Genomic DNA, 20,879 nt, shown 5'->3' with positions numbered 1-20,879 from the left:
AAGCTGTAAGCAAACACTGGAAACTCAAGAATGAATTGAATATCAGTGGAAACCCACAAATGTGATCTGTGTAAAGTGTTTGGTCATTCTTCCAAAAAATTACACAAAGAAGTTGAAATCAAGATGGACAACTAAGTTGAATATTAGTGCTGACCTGTCGTCTATTGGTTGGCCATTGTTGCTGATGTGGCATTGGTGATGGGTCTCCTTATTTGCTTGATTTGAACTTATGCACATGGGCTCCTATATAAGGTGTTTGTGAGGCCTAGTTAGCCATACTTGCTTTATAAAGGAAGAATGCTTAGGCCCAATGAACCATGCTTAGCTAACATGAAGAGCATTTTAGGCATGCGTAAATCCATTCCTTGGTGTAAATGTAATAGGGTACAAACAAGTTACGCGGTTTATCTTCGCTCGACCCGGTACTTCTTACTGGAAAACGAGCTTCGGTTCTCAGTAATGCTAGTATTTGTTGGTGGATGTGGTGTTGGTTGCTAGTACTGGTAGTTAGTGGTGGAAAAATACCTTTGGGGATTTTGTGTTATTTTTGCTATTTGAGATTTTTTTGTTACTTTTGTTTTGATGGGTTTTTTGTGGATGGATACTGACACCTTTGGGGTTATACCTCACGGACCGTATTAAGAAATAATGATTTTTTCCGGACCATGGGTTATTTGGGGGACATGATTTTATTCGGCCAACTTCCCAATACTTATAAGGGGTGTTCTAAAGTTAGGAAAATACACATTTACCCTTTAATCTAACTAAAATTAAAATTAACATAATAACTATATGAATCTAATCATATATATGTAATCCAAATGAATCATTAAGCAAAATCAAAAAAAAACAAAAAAGAGATAGGAGGGGAATGGAAAATTTTAGTTTTGAAAAAAAAAATTCTCCTATTCTTCTTCTCTCTATCCTTGATGTTCCTTGTTCGATTGAAAAACCGATCACTTTTAGTTCGTTTTTTATTGAGAAATTTGAGTACAAATCATCAAAATATGGTTTAAATGGAAGTTACAGTGACATGTTCGGTTAGGAATAGTTTAAAAAAAAAACCTAGTTTCCTAACCGAATATTCTAAAACCAAGAACAATAAGAACACTTCGATTATCACAAATTTATTTTTTCGTTCGCAAAAAAATATCTCTAACCGAACTCCTCTCTCCTCTCTGAACACCAGTATGTTGTGTTCGGTTGGTTGGGTTAATTGGAAAAGTCTGTCCTTTAACCAAACGCTTGTATTAGAATAACAAATGCTAAGTTCGGATGGTTCGCAAAAATAAAATTTGCTAACTGAACCCTTCTCTGAAGGTCAATATGTTGAGTTCGGTTGGTTAGCAAAAGAAAAATATTGTTAACCGAACTCTACTTGCAATCACATATGTTGAGTTCAATTTATTTGAGAATTTTTTCTCCTAACCGAACTTCACTCCGAGAACTCTTATATTGAGCTCGGATTAGTCGAAAATGAATGTTGGAAACCGAACACTACTTTGTATATTTTAGAATAAAAGTTTGGTTACCTATCCCGGAACCCGTTAGCCGAACAAAGCAGAAACTCCATTAAAGCAAATTTTGGCTACATGTGTCTTCGAAAACGTTAGCCGAACGACGTTTCTAAATAAGTTTGGCTACCTTTAAAGATATTATAGCCGAACTTGTTTGACCTAGCCAAAATCTACTTAAAACATTTCACTTTTGGAAAATTTTGGACAATTCAAACAACATTATCGAATACGTAAGAGATGAAAGTTATGATTTGGAGGAGCCATTATCACTCAATTCATATTCACCCATCTCAATTTTTTATTTTATTTTTCCATCATCATCATCTTCTTCTTCTTCTAATTTACCCTTTTAACAATTCTTCTTCTCATAGAAAACCAATTTACTAATTTAACTTCACTAAGCACCAATTAACTTAACTTAATAATTCAACTAATTACTACACTAACTGATTAATCATCTTACAAACTTAATTAGGAAGGGTAATTTTGGGATTAACATAAATATTTGGAGAAGTGGTGGCTCAGATTTACTTCAAAATGTCTTACCCAAAATAAAACCATGACCCCCAGAAAAATCATGGTCCACGAGAAATCGTTCTTAAAAAAAAATCCCACATTTGAATTGCAATTATTAAAAATAATTAAAAGACATGGCTATGAGTTGGGCGTTTGGCTTTCTATATTCTTGGTGAGCTATGTGAAGAGATCTGCACATATTTGAAAAGGTTGAAGAACCGTTTCATTAGTCATGATGCAAAGTTGAAGTCTCTCTCTTTCATAGAATAGTTATTATTATTCAAAAAGTTGTTGGTGCCCAGATGGTCACTAGGTTGCCGGCACGCACTTTGTAATTATTGACTTGATTTTTCTTTCTTGAAAAAATTCCAGTGGCATCTTTCATAATAAAAAATAAAGAAAAGAAAAAACATAACAACCAAAAGGTCCGTACTTAATCATTATTATGTTTTGACATTTTTCATTTTAAAATTTTTGAGTTTAAATTTTTTTTTATTAATTATTAAATTATTTAAAAAATAATTTTATTACAACTAATGCAGGAACAATTAGAGCTACTTGAACTTTAATCTCAACCTCAAGCTATTGATGCACGTTAATCAATTCCCCAAGTCGTAGAAGGCGAGTGGATACATCGTAGTCTTTGTAGAGGATGGAATCATGCACGTTAAAAACCTGAATGTTAACCTTCAGACCGTTTGGCAATGAACGTGATTACCGTAAATGAAGTAATCGGTAAGCGGCGAGTCGGGACCTGTAATTCCATATTTGGTAATCATCAGAACTTACCTCTAAGACATTAGTTATCTTGAGATCATTGACAAAACCGAGAGTATCGTTGGGTGTAAAAAATCTATTCTGCGCCCAGCTAGAGTAATCATATTGAACCTGTGCAGCCTGACGGGACCAACCAGCAGCACCACCAACTTTCCAAACAACAGCACTCACCATTATAGGACCCGCAAGTACAAGTACCAAGGGAAGCAAGAATCTGGTGTTGAAACCCATGACGAGAAGAAAAAAGAGAAGAGAAAAGTATACAGATTGTGTGATGACCAATGAGGTATATATAGAAGAGTGGTTTTTGGATGACTACTTTAAAACGGATTCAGAATTCTAGTTCAAGTAGGAATCAGACTCTAAAAATTCATACTCCCCTGTGTTTCTAAAAAATGAACATGTTTCCTTACCGGATATGTCAAAATAATAGGCTTGTTCTCGTACATAGAAAGTTTCTACTCACGAAGGGTCGAGGAACTTCTTGCCCAGATCGCAGTCAAGAAACAAGCATCATTGTTTCTTAAAGAAAAGATCTAAGACTGCTCTTACTAATGTTAATGGCTTACAAGTAACATAGCATATGGGTTTGCTCCAGATATGGGACTTAAGAGTGAGCCCATGGGCCCGTATAGAGTATGAAATATGACTTTCTGACTAGAGGCAACCTATTGTTTGATACAGCAAACGCTCACATATCAACAAGGAAAAAGCAAAAAGCATGGTAATTGGTAAGAGCAATCAGAAAAACTTATTTGCGAGGACTCAACAAATTTTATGTTAAATGCTAAAGAACAAACTCTCTCTGGAGTCTGGACTGACAAAAATATAAATGTCTCAACCTATCTGGGAGAGCAGTGACAAAGCGTTTCTTCCTGTGGGATAAGCAGAACGTAGAAGCAAAGCATGAAAGCATTTCAACAAGTTCTGATGAACCAGAGGACTAAACCTTCCGGAACAACTCCAAGCGATCAATACGTAACTAATATCAAAGACAGGTACAGAACCAACACACAGACATGTTCCCTCCTTTGTGTTTCTAACAGTTTGCACGGAAGATCAAAGACAGGTACAGAACCAACATACAGACTTGTGAAAATCATGCATGATCCCTTCCTTTGTGTTTTTAACAGTGCACACCAACATACAGACTTGTGAAAATCATGCATGATCCCTTCCTTTGTGTTTTTAACAGTATGCACGGAAGACCAAAGACAGGTACAGAACCAAAACATACAGACTTGTGAAAAACATGCATGATCTCTTCCTTTGTGTTTCTAACCTTCTATCAGGTTCTGGCAGATGTTTCCACTGTCATCTCGATTTTCTATGAGCAAATACATCATCTATTTTCCAAATGAGTATCTACTAAATTGTGAATGATGTTCCATACATATGAACTTCTCAGATGATTCCAAGTTACTATCATATCTCCAACTTCTAACAAATTCTGAAGTTGTCACTTCTCTTCTTATGGTTTAGCTAAAAACTACATATCAAAATAACCTAGACATCGCAAATTTGCAGTAGTCTAACAAAAATTAGCACTTCTATCCCTACGGGTTTCCAACTTTTTACCCTCCATCAATATAATCCTTAAAACTACGAAACTAGGGTCAGTCTGCCTAGTGCACCACAAACAAATGACTATCACTAATAACAAATAATGTGAATGACATACTTGCATTACACACATTCCATCATATACAACAGTACCATTAGTGAAGAGTAATGTGACTGAGATACTTGCATTATATTGTAACTAGATACACATTCTAGCATGTTATACAGTTCTCCAACAAAGAGCAGTAATTCCAGAATAGCATAACTTCAAATCTATATGTCCAGATAAAAACAAGGCAGCAAGTATGAACCACATGGACATGGAATGCAACTAGATACACAATCAACAATGCTTCACAAACTAGCTGTTCCGTTGAAACATGAAGCACTACACTATCATTTGAACAAAGCAAAACAGGTTTAAGCGTGAATAACTGATAGTAGACAACCCCAAATATCTGTTGTCAAAACATGATAACATGCGCTACTATAACTGTCAAAAGACAGGACGTCCCCGCAGCATAATTACTTTAATACCAAAATCCTAAACCCCATTTCTCAAATTCAAATTCAAATTCCCTGGCTTCCATTCTCCAATTAAAACTAAACAAAAGTAGAAAGAAAAACAAAATTCATTCTACAATCACCACAACATTCCGTTATCGCAACCGCTTAATCTCCCTTTCTCCTGAATGAGCATCCGTCAGTAAGCCTAGCTTTACCTCCAGTTGGTTGGCACAAGACAGATTGACAATTTCCACATACAACCACTGTTTGTGAGTGACTGAATACAGTAGTTCTGCCATCAAAAATCCAACAACAACACAAAGATTCAGACACTCATAAATATTTTCCAAAATTATAAAAATAAAATAAAAACTGAAGAATACAAAATCAATCAAGGTTTCATCTAATAACTAGTACTTACATGTTGAAGCATCCTTGGCACTTAACATCCTGTTTCAAAACAAACAAACAAAGAACTTCCGTATCAGATTCAGCAAAAAGAGACCATAGAGATTGATAATAATGGTGATGAGGATGACGATTAGTAGGAATTTTTACCATGAAGAAGGAGTTTGGGGATTGAACCAAACGCTTAAGCTTGTGCCTCCTCTTCTCCAAATCAGCTGGTGGATTCAACAGATCGATATCATTTGAGAGAACCTGCAACACACAACAACACCATCAGAATCAGAATCAGAATCATCAATAGAGATGATTAATGAAACGAACAACGAATTAATGAACCACGAATCTCACCATGATGAAGAAAACCCTAGAAAGCCTTTTTTCTTTCTGAGCCGCAGCGGAGATTTTAGGTTTTGGAGGAACTGAGAAATTTTTTGTTCGAGGAGTTATATAAGAGAGATGTTAGATCTTACGATCTCAGCCGTTGATTTTATTAGACTTGGGCTCTTTTGTTTGTAGCATTAGGGCACTTGCAAGTATGGGCCGATGAATATTGGAAATACCCATAAAGTATGACTGCTAATAAGGCCATGAGAGCAACTACAATGATACGATTAAAACCAAAGACCAAAGACCAGATAAACCGACTAAATTTGAGTTTAGTCCTTGGTGCTACACTACCGTAGCAGACTATATTTAGTCGAGCGTTAATATAATGTGAGCTTGGTGTGGAGCGTGTGTATAAAGCTCGTTTTCTGAACACCTCAATTTCGTCAAGCGTTGATTATACCAACACCTCAATTTCTGAACTAGAAGAATACAACCGCCTCATTCCAAGCGTGATCTATACCAACGCCTATTAATAAACGAACACTTTACATTCGCTCGACCAAATTTGGTTTTGGTCCTGGATCAAGACCAAATATAGTCGGAATTATAATTTTAGTCTAGTTTTTGATCTTTAGTACGATCGACTGCGTCTCATTGCTAGACCAAACATTTGGTTTTGATCGTCCATTGTGGATGCTCTAAGGGTACCAACTCGATCGGTAGTTTACCATTTTTAGGAGAAAGATGTTTTGTCCTATATGAAATATGGTCTCCTCTTAAGTAAACTGGTGCTTCCTATAAGCAATCTTTTCAAGGTATTGACGCATATATAAGATTGGTTGACGTTCCACCCTACACCACACTTTATTTTCTCTTTTACGTTCTCGGACGCTCAATCTTCTACCGGAATGGGTAAACCCAGCAAAAGAAAGAAACCAAAAAAAGATGAAAAAGATGATCCGGTAGTGAGAAGCACAGGAGCATCAAAAGAACTTATTGTCAACAACATATCGTATTCCGCTAATAAATCTCGTGTAATTAACTTCTTTAAACAATTTGGGGATGATATTGTTGATGTGCGTCTCAATAAGGATGGAAACCCCAAAGTGCACTTTGTCCATGTTGAGTTTGCACCTGAGAAAGCTGCGAACAAGGCAATAAAGTTTCTCTTTCGAACACAAGCGTATGAAACTTATAATAAAGTTTTGTTTCAGTAACACCTCTGTTACACTGCTTACATGTATTTCCTTTGCTAGCATGTTCCAGTCAGTTCTTGCTAGATGTCTTCCATCATTGTTGTCACTTTCTCATTGGTCCCTGTGTGCACGTCTACTGACAATTGCTCTCTATTTTTCTGTAATAAGTAGTTTGTTTTATTTTTTTGTTTGTAAGTAAGACAATTAATGAAGTATTGCAGAGTTGATTTTATCAAGAACATGTAATTGATCTTTTGAATAATACAACTATGGTATCAAGAGGACCAAAGATCCTCATTTCCGCTCAATTTCTCTGATCTTTTTGTCTTTATTTTCTCATTCTCGCCAAATCTTGATTCTTTTACTTCTTTTCTTTAAATTTATTTTCTCATCAAAAGCGTTCAATTAGTACGAAACTCGTATTTCAAACATTCAATTGAATTAGATCTCTAGTATCACAAATCTCAAACTCAAGGATGACAACTTCATCACCTAGAAGAATCTTCTGCTACTATTACTGAACCAATACAAGGTTTTAGGACTTATTGATGGATTTATTCGTTGTCTTCCAAAATTTCTCAATCAGCATGATCTTGAGCAAGGTACTATTCATCATAACTATACTGCTTGGATAGTTGATGATAATAGTTTGATTTTATGGATTCAATCAACCATTTCGGATTCTGTTATACCTTATGTTGTTGGTGCTAAATCAAAAATAGAACTTTGGCAAAGTATTGATTCACGTTTCGTAAGAACTTCAACCACACATTCAGTTCAACTATGTACGAAGTTGCAATCATTAAAACTTGGATCTGGCACTATTACTCAATTTTTAGGCGAAATCAAGAAATTGACAGATAAACTCTCTACTGTTGGATTTGTTGTTGGTGATGATGAGTTATTAATTGTTCTTATTTTAAATGGAAATGATCAGGATTATAATGCCTTTAGTACATCAATCTGAATTCGTCATCCACCTGTTTCTTTTGATAAACTTCACAACTTGCTCCTCAGTGAAGAAATTTTGGTCGATGAACGATCAAAAAGCCTACCATCTGAATCCAATAGCAAAGTTTTTGCTGCTTTTCAGTCTCAACAATCTTTTCTTTCTCATCAAAGATCAGCTCCTTCTTCAAGTTTTCCATCTTATTTTTCATCTTGTCGAGGTCATGGTAGAGGTAATAATGTCTATAATCCTTCGCTTAGAAGTAATTTTCATTTAACTGCAAGAACATCAACATCCAATCACTTTATACCTCAATCATCACCACCACCACCACCACCACATGCTACAACATCTGCAAATCCTTTCTTACCTGGCATTGGTCATGTAATCTGTCAAGTTGGTAGCAAAGATGGTCACACTGCTTTAGCCTGTAGACACAAACTTAACTTTGTGTATCAAAATGTCAATACTCCATAAAATATGATTGTTATGTTAGCCACAACAAATATTCTTGGTGAAATCCCTTGGTATGCTGACACTGGTGCCAACAATCACATTACTTCTGATAGGTTAGAACTTCAATTTGCTTCTGCTTATGATGGTGCTTATGACACTGGTGCCAACAATCACATTACTTCTGATAGGTTAGAACTTCAATTTGCTTCTGCTTATGATGGTGCTTAAGAGATTCAAACTGCCAATGGTGAAGTTATGAGAACAACTAATACTGGTTTTTCTTTGAAATCTACACCAAATCATACTTTTAAACTCTCTAATGTTCTTCTAGTGCCACAAGCATCACAATTATTTGTTCATAAATTCACATCTGAAAATAACTACTCAATTACATTTGATGCAACTGGTTTCAAAGTGAAGGACTTATCAACTGGGAAGACACTTTTACAAGGCCCTCATCTTAATGGACTCTAAACCTTCACTTTTTACATGAATCCTCAAATAAAGCTTTAGCGGCTGTGACAACTACTACTGCAACTGATATCTGGCACAGAAGACTTAGCCATCTCCAGAAATTACAATTTGTTTGTAGGTCTCTAGCCCTTACTAATGTAATAAAAACTCCCCTATTTTGTCATGAAAACATCATAGATGACTTCTCCGAATACTGTTGGATTTTACCTTTATATGAAAATCAGATTTCAAGCAAATTCTTCTTCATTTAAAAGCTAAAGTTGAAAATATTCTAAATATTATATTGGGACTATTCAAACTAATGGAGGTGGAGAATTTTTACATAAGAATTTATCTTCATTTCTTAGTAACCATGGTATTGTTCATGAAATCTCTTGCTCACACACACCTGAAAAGAATTGTATTGTAGAGTCAAAACATAGACATACTACAAGAAAACATGGCTTTGGTGACGATAGTTTTTGCGGCGAAGAATATTTCATTGCTAAAGCTTGGTTATTGTGGCCAGAATATTTTTTGTAATTGTTGTTAGTGTTAGAGCATTGCCCGGTCGACCTCGCATGCGTTGCTATATCAAACATGTTTGTCAATGTTCGTGATCAAAACTATGAGTCCTGATTTCTAGTCTACATATCTAAGTCTCGGACTAGGATAGAAAAGTGTAGTTGATCTCAAGGACTTCATGGCGATTCATCATACAACGACGAAGATCTACTCAAGGAACCATGGAACTTCACCAACAAAAAGGTATGTGGAGACTTGAACTTATCTATCACTCAAAAGTCTATCTATTCTATCTCCTACTTCTTATGAGACAAAAGTCGTATGTTATATAGATTGGATCATACACATTTGATATTTTGAGCCGAGTATATCTCGCCTATCTATATCTCGAAATCATGTGTTGATAAAGCGTTTCGCTTTGATCAGGTTTATCTTCACCTAATGACGAAAGTCATAATGTTTCAATCACTTTGACGAGAAATAGTGTAACAACTATATAACGTCCTCTAAGAATGTTTCAATGGTTGGAATGAGAGTTTAGGTCAATATAACCGATGATGGATATAAGCATTGTGTGGTAACACATATGTGCATAAGTCCTATTCCTTAATCCGGAGTTTGTGAACTTTGTTGATTGAGAGAAACCGTAGGAATTGGCTTTGCCAGGTCCGCGAACTCAGTTTGCAAACTCGGTCCGCGAATTGACGGAAGTTCTCTTACCGAGAATTCCTACTAGGATTTCCAAAAACACGTTTGCGCGTTAATTCCGCGAACCTAGTCCGCGAACTGGTGAAAGTCTCCTTGCCGAGATTTTCTGCTGAGTTTGGAAATCACTGTCGGTTGCCTTAAGTCCGCGAACTTGTTTGCGTACTTGAGTGGGTTATGATCTAAAAATGTGCTTTGAACATGAAACTTCAATTACTAAGGAATGCAGTATACAAACCGTGGCTATAAAGTTCATGAGCCGATTCAAATCGATTCGAATCATCTTTGTTTCAAATGTGTCTTGTGTGGTTACATAAGATCTCATAGCAATTGAACAACTCTCTAACTAGTTCATTTGAGTCAATTGAACTAGTTATGGTGAAGAAGAACAAGGTTAATATGAAGTTCTCATATGGTTAATCTTTTGAGTTACTATGTTGAACCAACATACACGTACACGTTTGGGCACGGTTTTCACAAACCCAGTAAACGTATATCTCAAGTGTGTGTGAAAAGCTAAGTTTTCTATCTAACGGTTGAGAAATATTATCTTGAATCTAAATCAGGTTTTCATCTAACGGTGAATATTTATTGCTTTGTACCAAGGCAAAACCCTGATTTGAAGACTATATAAAGGAGACATCTAGCATTGGGCAAAACTAATCCCCAAACGTCTGTGTGATACTAGTGCGCTCGCGAGAGTCGATTCTCCTCTAAACGTTGGTTTTCTTCTCTAAAACCAGGTTAACGACTTAAAGACTTTATTGGGATTATGAAGCCAGACCGATACTACTTTTATCGTAGTTGTGTGATCTGATCTTGCATCTTCTATCGTACGAGTACAATCTTATTGATTGGTTTGAGATCGTGAGAGTTCTCCGATAGGCAAGATAAAGAAGTCACAAACATCTTCGTCTCACTATTTGTGATTTCTCCACGTCCTCTTGTTTATACAAGTAAGACTGTTGAGACCTGATTGATTAATCTAGGATGTTCTTCGGGAATATAAGACCGGATTATCAATTGGTGCCTGTTCACCTTGATTTCATATCATAAGACGGAACAAAAACCTAAGGTTCTTCTGTGGGAGACAGATTTATCCTTTGATAGACTTTTCTTTGTGAGACAGATTTGTTTATTATCAAGTCTGCGATTTTGGGTTGCAGCAACTCTTGGTTGTGGGTGAGATCATCTAAGGAAATCAAGTGCGCAGTGTCCTGTTGGGATCAGAGGCATAGGAGTACAACTTTACCTTGAATTAGTGGGAGACTGATCGGGGTTCAACTATAGTCCAGTCCGAAGTTAGCTTGGAGTAGGCTAGTGTCTGTAGCGGCTTGATACAGTATGTATTCAATATGGACTAGGTCCCGGGGGTTTTCTGCATTTGCGGTTTCCTCGTTAACAAAACTTCTGGTGTCTGTGTTATTTCTTTTCTGCATTATATTTTTTATATAATTGAAATAATACAGGTTGTGCGTTAAAGATCCTCAATTGGAACTCCAACCTTTGGTTGTTGATTGATATTGATTGATCCTTGGACATTGGTCTTTGGTACCGTCCAAGTATTCCTTGTGTTTGATTAGGACTCGCTGATTTCTATTAGCTTGAGTAATATCAAAAACAAGAGAGAGATATTAACTCCTTAAGATACTTTTATCTAGATTGAGTCTGACTGTCTAGTTGATTCTCTAGCAAAGTATTTCGGAGTTAGTCCATACAGATTGCTAAGCGAAATATTGGGTGATGTTGTTAGACCCCCGCTTTTTCAATTGGTATCAGAGCAGACAAACACGGTAAACCTAATAAGTTTGTGTTTGTTCATTCCTTATAAATTTCCCTATGGGAAATTTCTTTGGAAAACTTGCTCCTGACATCTGTAACCCACGCCAAAATTCTTTAAAGATTGTTCAGAGATTGTTATGGTTAAAACCTCTGGGTTCTCATGATAATGTTACTTCATCTTAAAAGGGGAGATTTAGATGTTAAGAAGCAATCAGAAAGAAAAAAATAAAAAGAAGGAAAAATTGGGAAAACTCTCAATACGCTCAAGGATATGGAACCTCACTAGATTAACTTTGATTTCTATGAGGAATATTATAGTGATGGATCAATTGATAAAGATCTATTTAAAACGATCGAAGGCGTTTTTAAATTCTTAGAAAAACTTAATTCTGTTAAGTCTAAGAATCATTCCGGAAAGGGTGTTGGTCGTGTTAAAACTGTTAATACTGAACAACCCAGAAATCGGAAATATCCTTCTTCTAGCTCGAACAAACGAAGGATAGAAAGCTCCAGCTGCCTGACTATCATCATTATTTTGATTATACTACTGGGACTGTTCACACTTATCAACCAGACGTGTCGCATGAGAACTCTCTGCACATCATGCCTCTTGGTAACAAGACTGGCTTTTCCCTATTTGTACATATCTTGAAGTGGGGCAAGAAATGGCTTGAGTAGTGTACAATTGTGTTGTTGTTTGGTTATCTTTCTATTGCTATTATTATCTTCCACATGTATGTTGGTTGCATACCTCTAATGTGGAAAGGGCTAAGAAAATCCCTTAAGTCTTGTGGGTCACGGTTCGTGTACAGCCCAAGCCCATGAATGAGGGATATATATATGTATGTGGTCCGCGAACTTTCTCCTTCCTCATCTTCCGTCCGCGTACGTGAACTAGGGTTTGTGCTTCTCCACCATTAAAGCTTCTTTGAAGAAATCAAAAGGAAGGGTGTTTGAGGTTCTCTTCAAGTAAGTAATCTCCTCTTGTGTATCCCTTTATGATGACTTCTAGGAGCATTAAAATGATCTCTAAAAGCTCAAAATCCTCTAGCTTGAATCCTCCTTATGATCAAAACTCTCTTAGAATTAGGTTTGTGGATGATTCTTGTGCTAGAATGTTTGATAATATTGCTTCAAAAGGGTTCATTCTAGAAAAGAAATTGGATTTCTCTAGTGGGCATGAAGAGGATTTGGTATGCTTTAAAAAATTCAATCTTGGTAATATCTTTAATGGCCTTGGTGAAGGTTTTGACTCTTTAACAAGGATTTTCTATGCCAACATTCATAATGTTGATTTTAACAAGATGGAATTCAAATCCATTGTAAATAGAAAAAGGTTTCTTGTTAATAGAGAATTGATTTCAAAGATTACCGAAATACCATTGGGAAACATACGGTTACCTAGGCCAAGTGATGAACGTCCATCATATGATGATATCTCTATTGGACTTTGTGGAAAGAAGATTGTTTGGAGTCAAGAGAAGTTTCCTACTAATGATCTTAATGTTGCTTTAGTAGCTTTTGGAAAACTTGGCATTCCTAACTTTTGCCCCTCCTCAATTGAAAATTTATAGTGGATTTATGAGTTTGCGGAATTGCTCTACTTCCTTGTATCAGGTAATACAAGTCTTGATATTTGTGGTTTTATTATATTTCAAATGATGACGATGACTTCTCACATCAAGATGTTAGGATATCCTTGTTTGATTAGCCAAATTTGTCGTAATCATGGACTTGATTTTATTGGAAACTCTCTTGGGGTTCCCAAACTTGTCCGTCCGTGTACATTCCGACGTATAAGGGAAAATGTTCGGAAACGAAAAAGAGGTACTCCTCTTGATATCAAAGACCCCACCACCTTGAGGCTTATTCAAAAAATTCACAAGGGTGTGTGTAAGGTAAATGCAAGAGTGAAGTGCCTAAAAGATCAAGTGGCGTTGATTGGAACCAAGTGTCCCGAGCTCAATGAAGAGTTGGATTCAATTCAAGCATCTTGGAAATTGTCCGATGACGAAGGTGATGAGTAATACATTTTTATTAATACCTAGTATGTCTTCTTTTTGGTTTAGTTGGAAGAATAACTAGTGTTTTGAATAGCGAAGATTGTGACTACACATAGATATTTTTTTTTCATCTTCTTGTGTTATTTTTTAGATTTATTGATATTACATTCTAAAAATATTTGGAGGATGATGTTATTGCAGTATTAATCTGTTTGATTTTGAAGTATTGCAATATTTTTATGGGATATGTATAGTTTGTGTCCGTGAACTTGAAGGTCCCATATACTGTCAAAAGTAAAGTCGTTCATAAATTGGTTTTCGTATTGATAAAAGGACGAATGGACTTTTGACAAATACAAAAGTTATACCTATGCAGTCATTTATTTGATGGAAAATAGGGTAAAATCTTTTGTGTCACAAGGATAAAGTCTATTATGTCATTATGCAAATAGTGATGGAAAAATAAAATAGATCCTTGTATGTATTCCACGGTATTGATCTTCATTGATCCATTCTTTTTGTATTACCGTGAGGCTCCGTAATGTGTCTTATGTCGAGCACGATACAACTAAGTTGATTATTTTATGATTAACTTTGTTGGTTGTTCCGTAAGGTACTTTATGTCGAGCATCTTTAAACTAAATTAATCATCTTGATTGGTTATTTAGTTATTTACTCTGAAAGTCTTCTTTTGTCGAGCAAAACAATTAAAAAAATGATTACTTTTGTGATTAGTTTGGTTGTGTCTTCCAATTAGATTAATTATAGGTTCTCTTGTAATTAGTCTAGTTGAGTTTTCATATATTTCACAAGTCCTTGTGTTGAGTATATGAACGGCTATACTAATCATGTTCTATTGGTTAATGTAGTCGCATATTTCGTAAGGTTTTCCTTATGTTGAGTATGTGAACGATTAAGTTAGTCATCTCCGTATGATTACCTTAGTCGTAGCTCCGTAAGTTTACTTATGTTGAGCACAATCAATTAAATTGATCACTTTTGTGGTTTGATTTAGTTGCATATTCCAATTAAATTAATCATGGGTTTACTTGTGATTAATTTGATTGAATTTTGGATATAGAAAATTATTCCTATGGTTTTTGGTGTCCAATTAAAAATCCGTCTTTTCTTTAGAAATTAAGATCGCTCTTGTTTTTCTTTCGGGAATGACATCAAATGGGGGAGAGTTCTTTTGAACTTGTGCTTAATGGTAATATCTTGCGGGGTGTGCGGCTGTGGAATTTTATAGGGGTTATCTTGTATCTTAAAACTCCTTGATGAATGCATTTAGCTTCGGCTTTATGATTGCATCTAAATTAAGTTGGTATGTATTTTTTCTTTTAGTCTATGAAACGTCTCTTCTCGGAAATTTCATTAGGATCCTGTTCTTGTACGTTTGCCAATATTATTGACGAAAAGGGGGAGAATTAATGTGTAGTTCTACTACATATACATATGGTTTTCGGATCATTGTGTAAGGGGGAGTGGTTTCCATGTGAGATGGAGTATTGACTAAGGGGGAGTGATACATATCACTGTAGTATTATTGTTAAAGTCGTGATGCAATTGGACTTTGATGTTACATAATAATACTATGTCACTGTATAATGATGATCGAGAATCTCGATTTCTCTCATTGTTATAGCTACGGATCTTCAACAACGGTGATGCTAAACTTACAACCTTTGGTATCATTGGAGTACTTGGAAGGACGAAGATTTTAGAGAACGTTGAAGATTAGACTATGAAATAGGAGCCACTAAATTTTATTTTATTTTTGTATTCCATATGTATTAATAGTTTTGTCACTAAAATTGACAAAGGGGGAGATTGTTAGAGCATAGCTCGGTCGACCTCGCATGCGTTGCTATATCAAGCATGTTTGTCAATGTTAGTGATCAAAACTATGAGTCTTGATTTCTGGTCTACATAGCTAAGTCTTGGACTATGATAGAAAAGTGTAGTTGAGCTCAAGGACTTCATGGCGATTCATCATACAATGACGAAGATCTACTCAAGGAACCGTGGAACTTCATCAACAAAAAGGTATGTGGAGACTTGAACTTATCTATCACTCAAAAGTCTATCTATTCTATCTCCTATTTCTTATGAGATAAAAGTCGTATGCTATATATACTGGATCATACACATTTGATATTTCGAGCCGAGTATATCTCGCCTATCTATATCTCGAAATCATGTGTTGGTAAAGCGTTTCGCTTTGATCAGGTTTATCTTCGCCTAGTGACGAAAGTCATAATGTTTCAATCACTTTGAAAATCGCTTTGACGAGAAATAATGTAACGACTATATAACGTCCTCTAAGAATGTTTCAATGGTTGGAATGAGAGTTTAGGTCAATATAACCAATGATGGATATAATCATTGTGTGGTAACACATATGTGCATAAGTCCTATTCCTTAATCCGAAGTTTGCGAACTTTGTTGATTGAGAGAAACCGGAGGAATTGGCTTTGCCAAGTCCGCGAACTCAGTTCGCGAACGGACGGAAGTTCTCTTACCGAGAATTTATGCTGGGATTTCTAAAAACTAGTTTGCGCGTTAAGTCCGCGAACTGGTGGAAGTCTCCTTGCCGAGATTTTCTGCTGAGTTTGGAAATCTCTGCCGGTTGCCTTAAGTCCGCGAATTAACTTGTTTGCGTACTTGAGTGGGTTATGATCTAAAAATGTGCTTTGAACATGAAACTTAAATTACTAAAGAATGCAATATACAAACCGTGGCTATAAAGTTCATGAGCCGATTCAAATCGAATCGAATCATCTTTGTTTCAATTGTGTCTTGTGTAGTTACATAAGATCTCATAGCAATTGAACAACTCTCTAACTAGTTCATTTGACTCAATTGAACTAGTTATGGTGAAGAAGAACAAGGTTAGTATGAAGTGCTCATATGGTTAACCTTTTGGGTTACTATGTTGAACCAACATACACGTACACATTTGGGCACGATTTTCACAAACCCAGTAAACGTATATCTCAAGTGTGTGTGACAAGCTAAGTTTTCGATCTAACGGTTGAAAAATATTAGCTTGAATCTAAATCAGGTTTTCATCTAACGGTGAATATTTATTGCTTTGTACCTAAGGCAAAACCCTGATTTGAAGACTATATAAAGGAGACATCTAGCATTGGGAAAAACTAATCCGCACATGTCTGTGTGATACTAGTGCGCTCGCTAGAGTCGATTCTCCTCTAACCTTTGGTTTTCTTCTCTAAAACCAGGTTAACGACTTAAAGACTTCATTGGGATTGTGAAGCCAGACCGATACTACTTTTATCGTAGTTGTGTGATCTGATCTTGCATCTTCTATCGTACGAGTACAATATTATTGATTGTATTGAGATCGTGAGAGTTCTCCGATAGGCAAGATAAAGAAGTCACAAACATCTTCGTCTCAATGTTTGTGATTCCTCGACGTCCTCTTGTTTATACAAGTAAGACTGTTGAGAGGTGATTGATTAATCTAGGCTGTTCTTCGGGAATATAAGACTGGATTATCAATTGGTTCCTGTTCACCTTGATTTCATATCATAAGACGGAAAAAAAACCTAGGGTTCTTCTGTGGGAGACAGATTTATCCTTTGATAGACTTTTCTGTGTGAGATAGATTTGTTTATTATCAAGTCTGCGATTTTGGGTTGCACCAACTCTTGGTTATGGGTGAGATCAGCTAAGGGAATGAAGTGCGCAGTGTCCTGCTGGAATCATAGGCGTAGGCGTGCCACTGTACCTTGAATTAGTGGGAGACTGATTGGGGTTCAACTATAGTCCAGTCCGAAGTTAGCTTGGAGTAGGCTAGTATCTGTAGCAGCTTAATACAGTGTGTATTCAATCTGGACTAGGTCCCGGGATTTTTCTGCATTTGGGGTTTCCTCGTTAACAAAACTTATGGTGTCTGTGTTATTTCTTTTCCGCATTATACTTTTTTATATAATTTAAATAATACAGGTTGTGAGTTAAAGATCATCAATTGGAAATCCAACCTTTGGTTGTTGATTGATATTGATTGATCCTTGGACATTGGTCTTTGGTACCTTCCAAGTATTCATTGTGTTTGATTAGGACTCGCTGATTTCTATTAGCTTGGGTAATATCAAAAGCAAGAGAGAGATATTAACTTCTTGAGATACTTTTATCTAGATAGAGTCTGACTGTCTAGTTGATTCTCGAGCAAAGTATTTCGGAGTTAGGCCATACAGATTGCTAAGTGAAATATTGGGTAGTGTTGTTAGACCCCCGCTTTTTCAGTTAGGTTTTCCGCGATGAGACTCGGGTTTCTTCACTCATAAGTTTTTAGTGACCTCATTTAGAGAAGAAATAATATCTAATCACTAATAAGATTTTTGTGGTTATATATTTTCGTCACTATTTAATTCTATTGTGATGATGCTAAAAAATTGACATAAAATCCTTTTGGTGATAATCTACAAATTTCGTTACAAAAGAAAATTTTATACTGACCAAATTAATTCGTCACTAACTAATTTTATAGTGAAGAAACTAAATGTTCGACACTATATTTATTTTTGGTGACCATCAACTTGTTTGGTTGCAAATACTTATATAGTAACAAATATTAATCGTCACAAGTAAGACCATTTGCAACGACTAGATTTTGTCACTTTAGTCATTTTCAGTGACACTATAACTTCACCGCAGTTCGTGATAACTGAAATGTTGTCACAAAGAATTCTTTATGGTGATAAATGAATACATAGCTGCTAAAGAATAGGTTCTTGGTAACAATATAATTTACCATGCAAAGCATAATATTTAACAATAACTTATAAATTATAGAAAGTCATTTTGCTCGTCGAAGTAATTTTTCATAAGGGGAAATATACAAGTCGTCATTTGCTTACGTCATTGAAGGGGAAAAGATTGAAAAGAATAATCGGGAAAAAGAATGCTCTATAGAACTGGTGCTAGAGTACTACCACATTTACACTACTCGACGGTGTGTTGGGTGCAACCAGCCTTCCTTTTCCTGGACAACAATTTCCTGTTTCGTTATTGAAATGACCATACAGAGACAATCCTAATTGGTCATTATACGTACTTTTAGAGACGACTAAATTTTGTTATTGATTTTTTTATTTTGAGATGAAAGTTATTCCGCTGCTAAATCATTATTTTTTTCAGAGATGAAACGGTTTCATGGCTAAAACTTTTTAGGTGACGAATTTGTTTCTTCACTATAAGTATATTTTGAGACGAACAAATTTCGTAGCTAATACTTTTTACGTGATGATCTTGTTTCTTAACTATAAGTACATTTTGAGACGAACAAATTTCACTGTTAAAACAATTTTAGGTGACAAATTTGTTTCTTCACTATAAGTGTATTTAGAGACGAACAAATTTCGCGGCTAAAGCTATTTTAAGTGATCCTCACCAAAAATACCTAGAGTGACAAAATTCTTCATCACAAAATTAATGAACAATGTCAATTTTATTAGCTCAAGAGAAGATAGTTTTGGTAGCAAAAAGACTTATGTCGCTAATTAAAAAAAATTCGGTGACGATTTCTTAAGGACGTCACAGAATACTTTCAACGACTCACTATAGGTGATGAACTTTTTTGCGCCACTGAATTCTTTTTTTGCAATTCGTGACACAATATTTTTCCACTAAAAGTGATTTTTTAGTTGGTGTTGGAAGAACTTTTTTACTTCAATCTGGTTAGTCAAACTCATTTTGGGACCTTACACCACATCTAATATTGGTCCTAGAAGTACAACTTGTGTTTTTATTGTTTACAGTCAGCAATACAAAGGATATAGGTGCCTAGACACAACTTCAGGCAGGGTCTACATCTCAAGGCATGTAGATTTTCATGAATCTATTTTTATTTTGAAGAATAGTTCAGTTCCAGCTTCTCTGTCACCTATTGTTTCAGACGTCCTGCATACTTCTAGCTCATCTCCAAATTTTCTTTCCTCAACTACTGATTTTCTTCTACAAAACCTGTCATTTCTACACCTCAAGGGAAACCTAGTACTTTAGAAATTTAAGCATCATCTCCAGTCTCCCCAGCATCTGCTAACTTTTTAATATTACCCTTTGTTTACCATTGCCATCTAGTAATTCTCATCCTATGATTACCATAGATAAAAATGATGTTTTTTAAAACCAAAGGTGTACTCTACAACGCATGTTATTTATGCAACAATGAACAATAATATTTCTCCTAATGCACCAACTAGTTTTACTCAAGCTAAGAAAAGTCCACTGTGGTAGGGATCTATGACTGAAGAACATACTGCTCTCAAGGATGCAGGTACATACTCTCTTGTTCCTCCTCACCCTTCTCAAAATTTAGTTGGTTGCAAGTGGATGTATAGGATTAAACAAAATACAAATGGTACTGTTGCTGAGTTTAAATCTAGACTTGTTGCTAAAGCATTTCATCAAAAAGAAAGTCTATATTACACTGAAACATTTAGTCATGTTACCAAACCAACAACAATAAGACTTGTTTTAGCTCTTGCTATACGCTTTGATTGGTTTATTTCTCAAGTGAATGTCAGTAATGCATTTCTCCATGGTGATTTAACTGAAGATGTCTACATGACACAACCTCTTGGTTTTGTTGATGCATCTAAACCACATTATGTGTGTGAATTACATAAATCCTTATATGGGTTCAAGCAGGTTCCTCAAGCGTGGTACCAAAAACTAGTGGATGTCCTTATTTCTTAAGGCTTTACTTCATCAGCTGCAGACTCATCTTTGTTTGTTCATAAAATTGGTTCCAGATTAACTATTATTGGTCTATGTTAGATGACATTCTCATCACTGGGAACTCCAAAAGCTTATTGCTCATCGGTGATCACTTCACTTAGTGAACATTTTCCCGTGAATTAAAGATCTTGGCTCAGTTCTCTACTTTTTTGGTCTGGAGTGGAAAAGGAACTCCAATGGTTTGTTTCTGTCTCAAATAAAATATTATCTAGATATCCTTGAGAAATTTAATATGTCAGGGGCTAAAACTTGTTCTTCACCCATTCATGTCAGCTGCAAACTTAGTTATACTTGTGGTACTATTTTGTCAGACTCTACTCCTTACAGATCCTTAGTAGGTGCTTTGCAGCATTTAACCTGGACAAGGCCTAAGATTAGCTATGTTGTCATTCTGGTTTGTCAGCATACGCATTATCCATCAACCTACTAC

The 20,879-nt window shown here is 35.7% G+C and overlaps 1 protein-coding gene across 1 annotated transcript; it reads right to left on the bottom strand.

The window, feature by feature from the left end:
* Positions 1–4,705: 4,705 nt before the first annotated feature.
* On the bottom strand, positions 4,706–5,758 carry LOC113314378 (40S ribosomal protein S27-2-like). The gene is made up of 4 exons (XM_026563174.1): positions 5,637–5,758; positions 5,439–5,540; positions 5,302–5,330; positions 4,706–5,172 (listed from the first exon to the last, which is right to left on the bottom strand). The coding sequence occupies exons 1-4, from the start codon at positions 5,637–5,639 to the stop codon at positions 5,046–5,048; spliced, it is 261 nt and encodes an 86-aa protein (XP_026418959.1). The 5' UTR covers positions 5,640–5,758; the 3' UTR covers positions 4,706–5,045.
* Between the last annotated feature and the right edge of the window lie 15,121 nt (positions 5,759–20,879).

The sequence above is a fragment of the Papaver somniferum genome, chromosome 9 (assembly GCF_003573695.1).
Source record: "Papaver somniferum cultivar HN1 chromosome 9, ASM357369v1, whole genome shotgun sequence".
NCBI lineage: Eukaryota > Viridiplantae > Streptophyta > Magnoliopsida > Ranunculales > Papaveraceae > Papaver > Papaver somniferum.
This window is presented reverse-complemented; position numbering and strand designations above follow the sequence as displayed.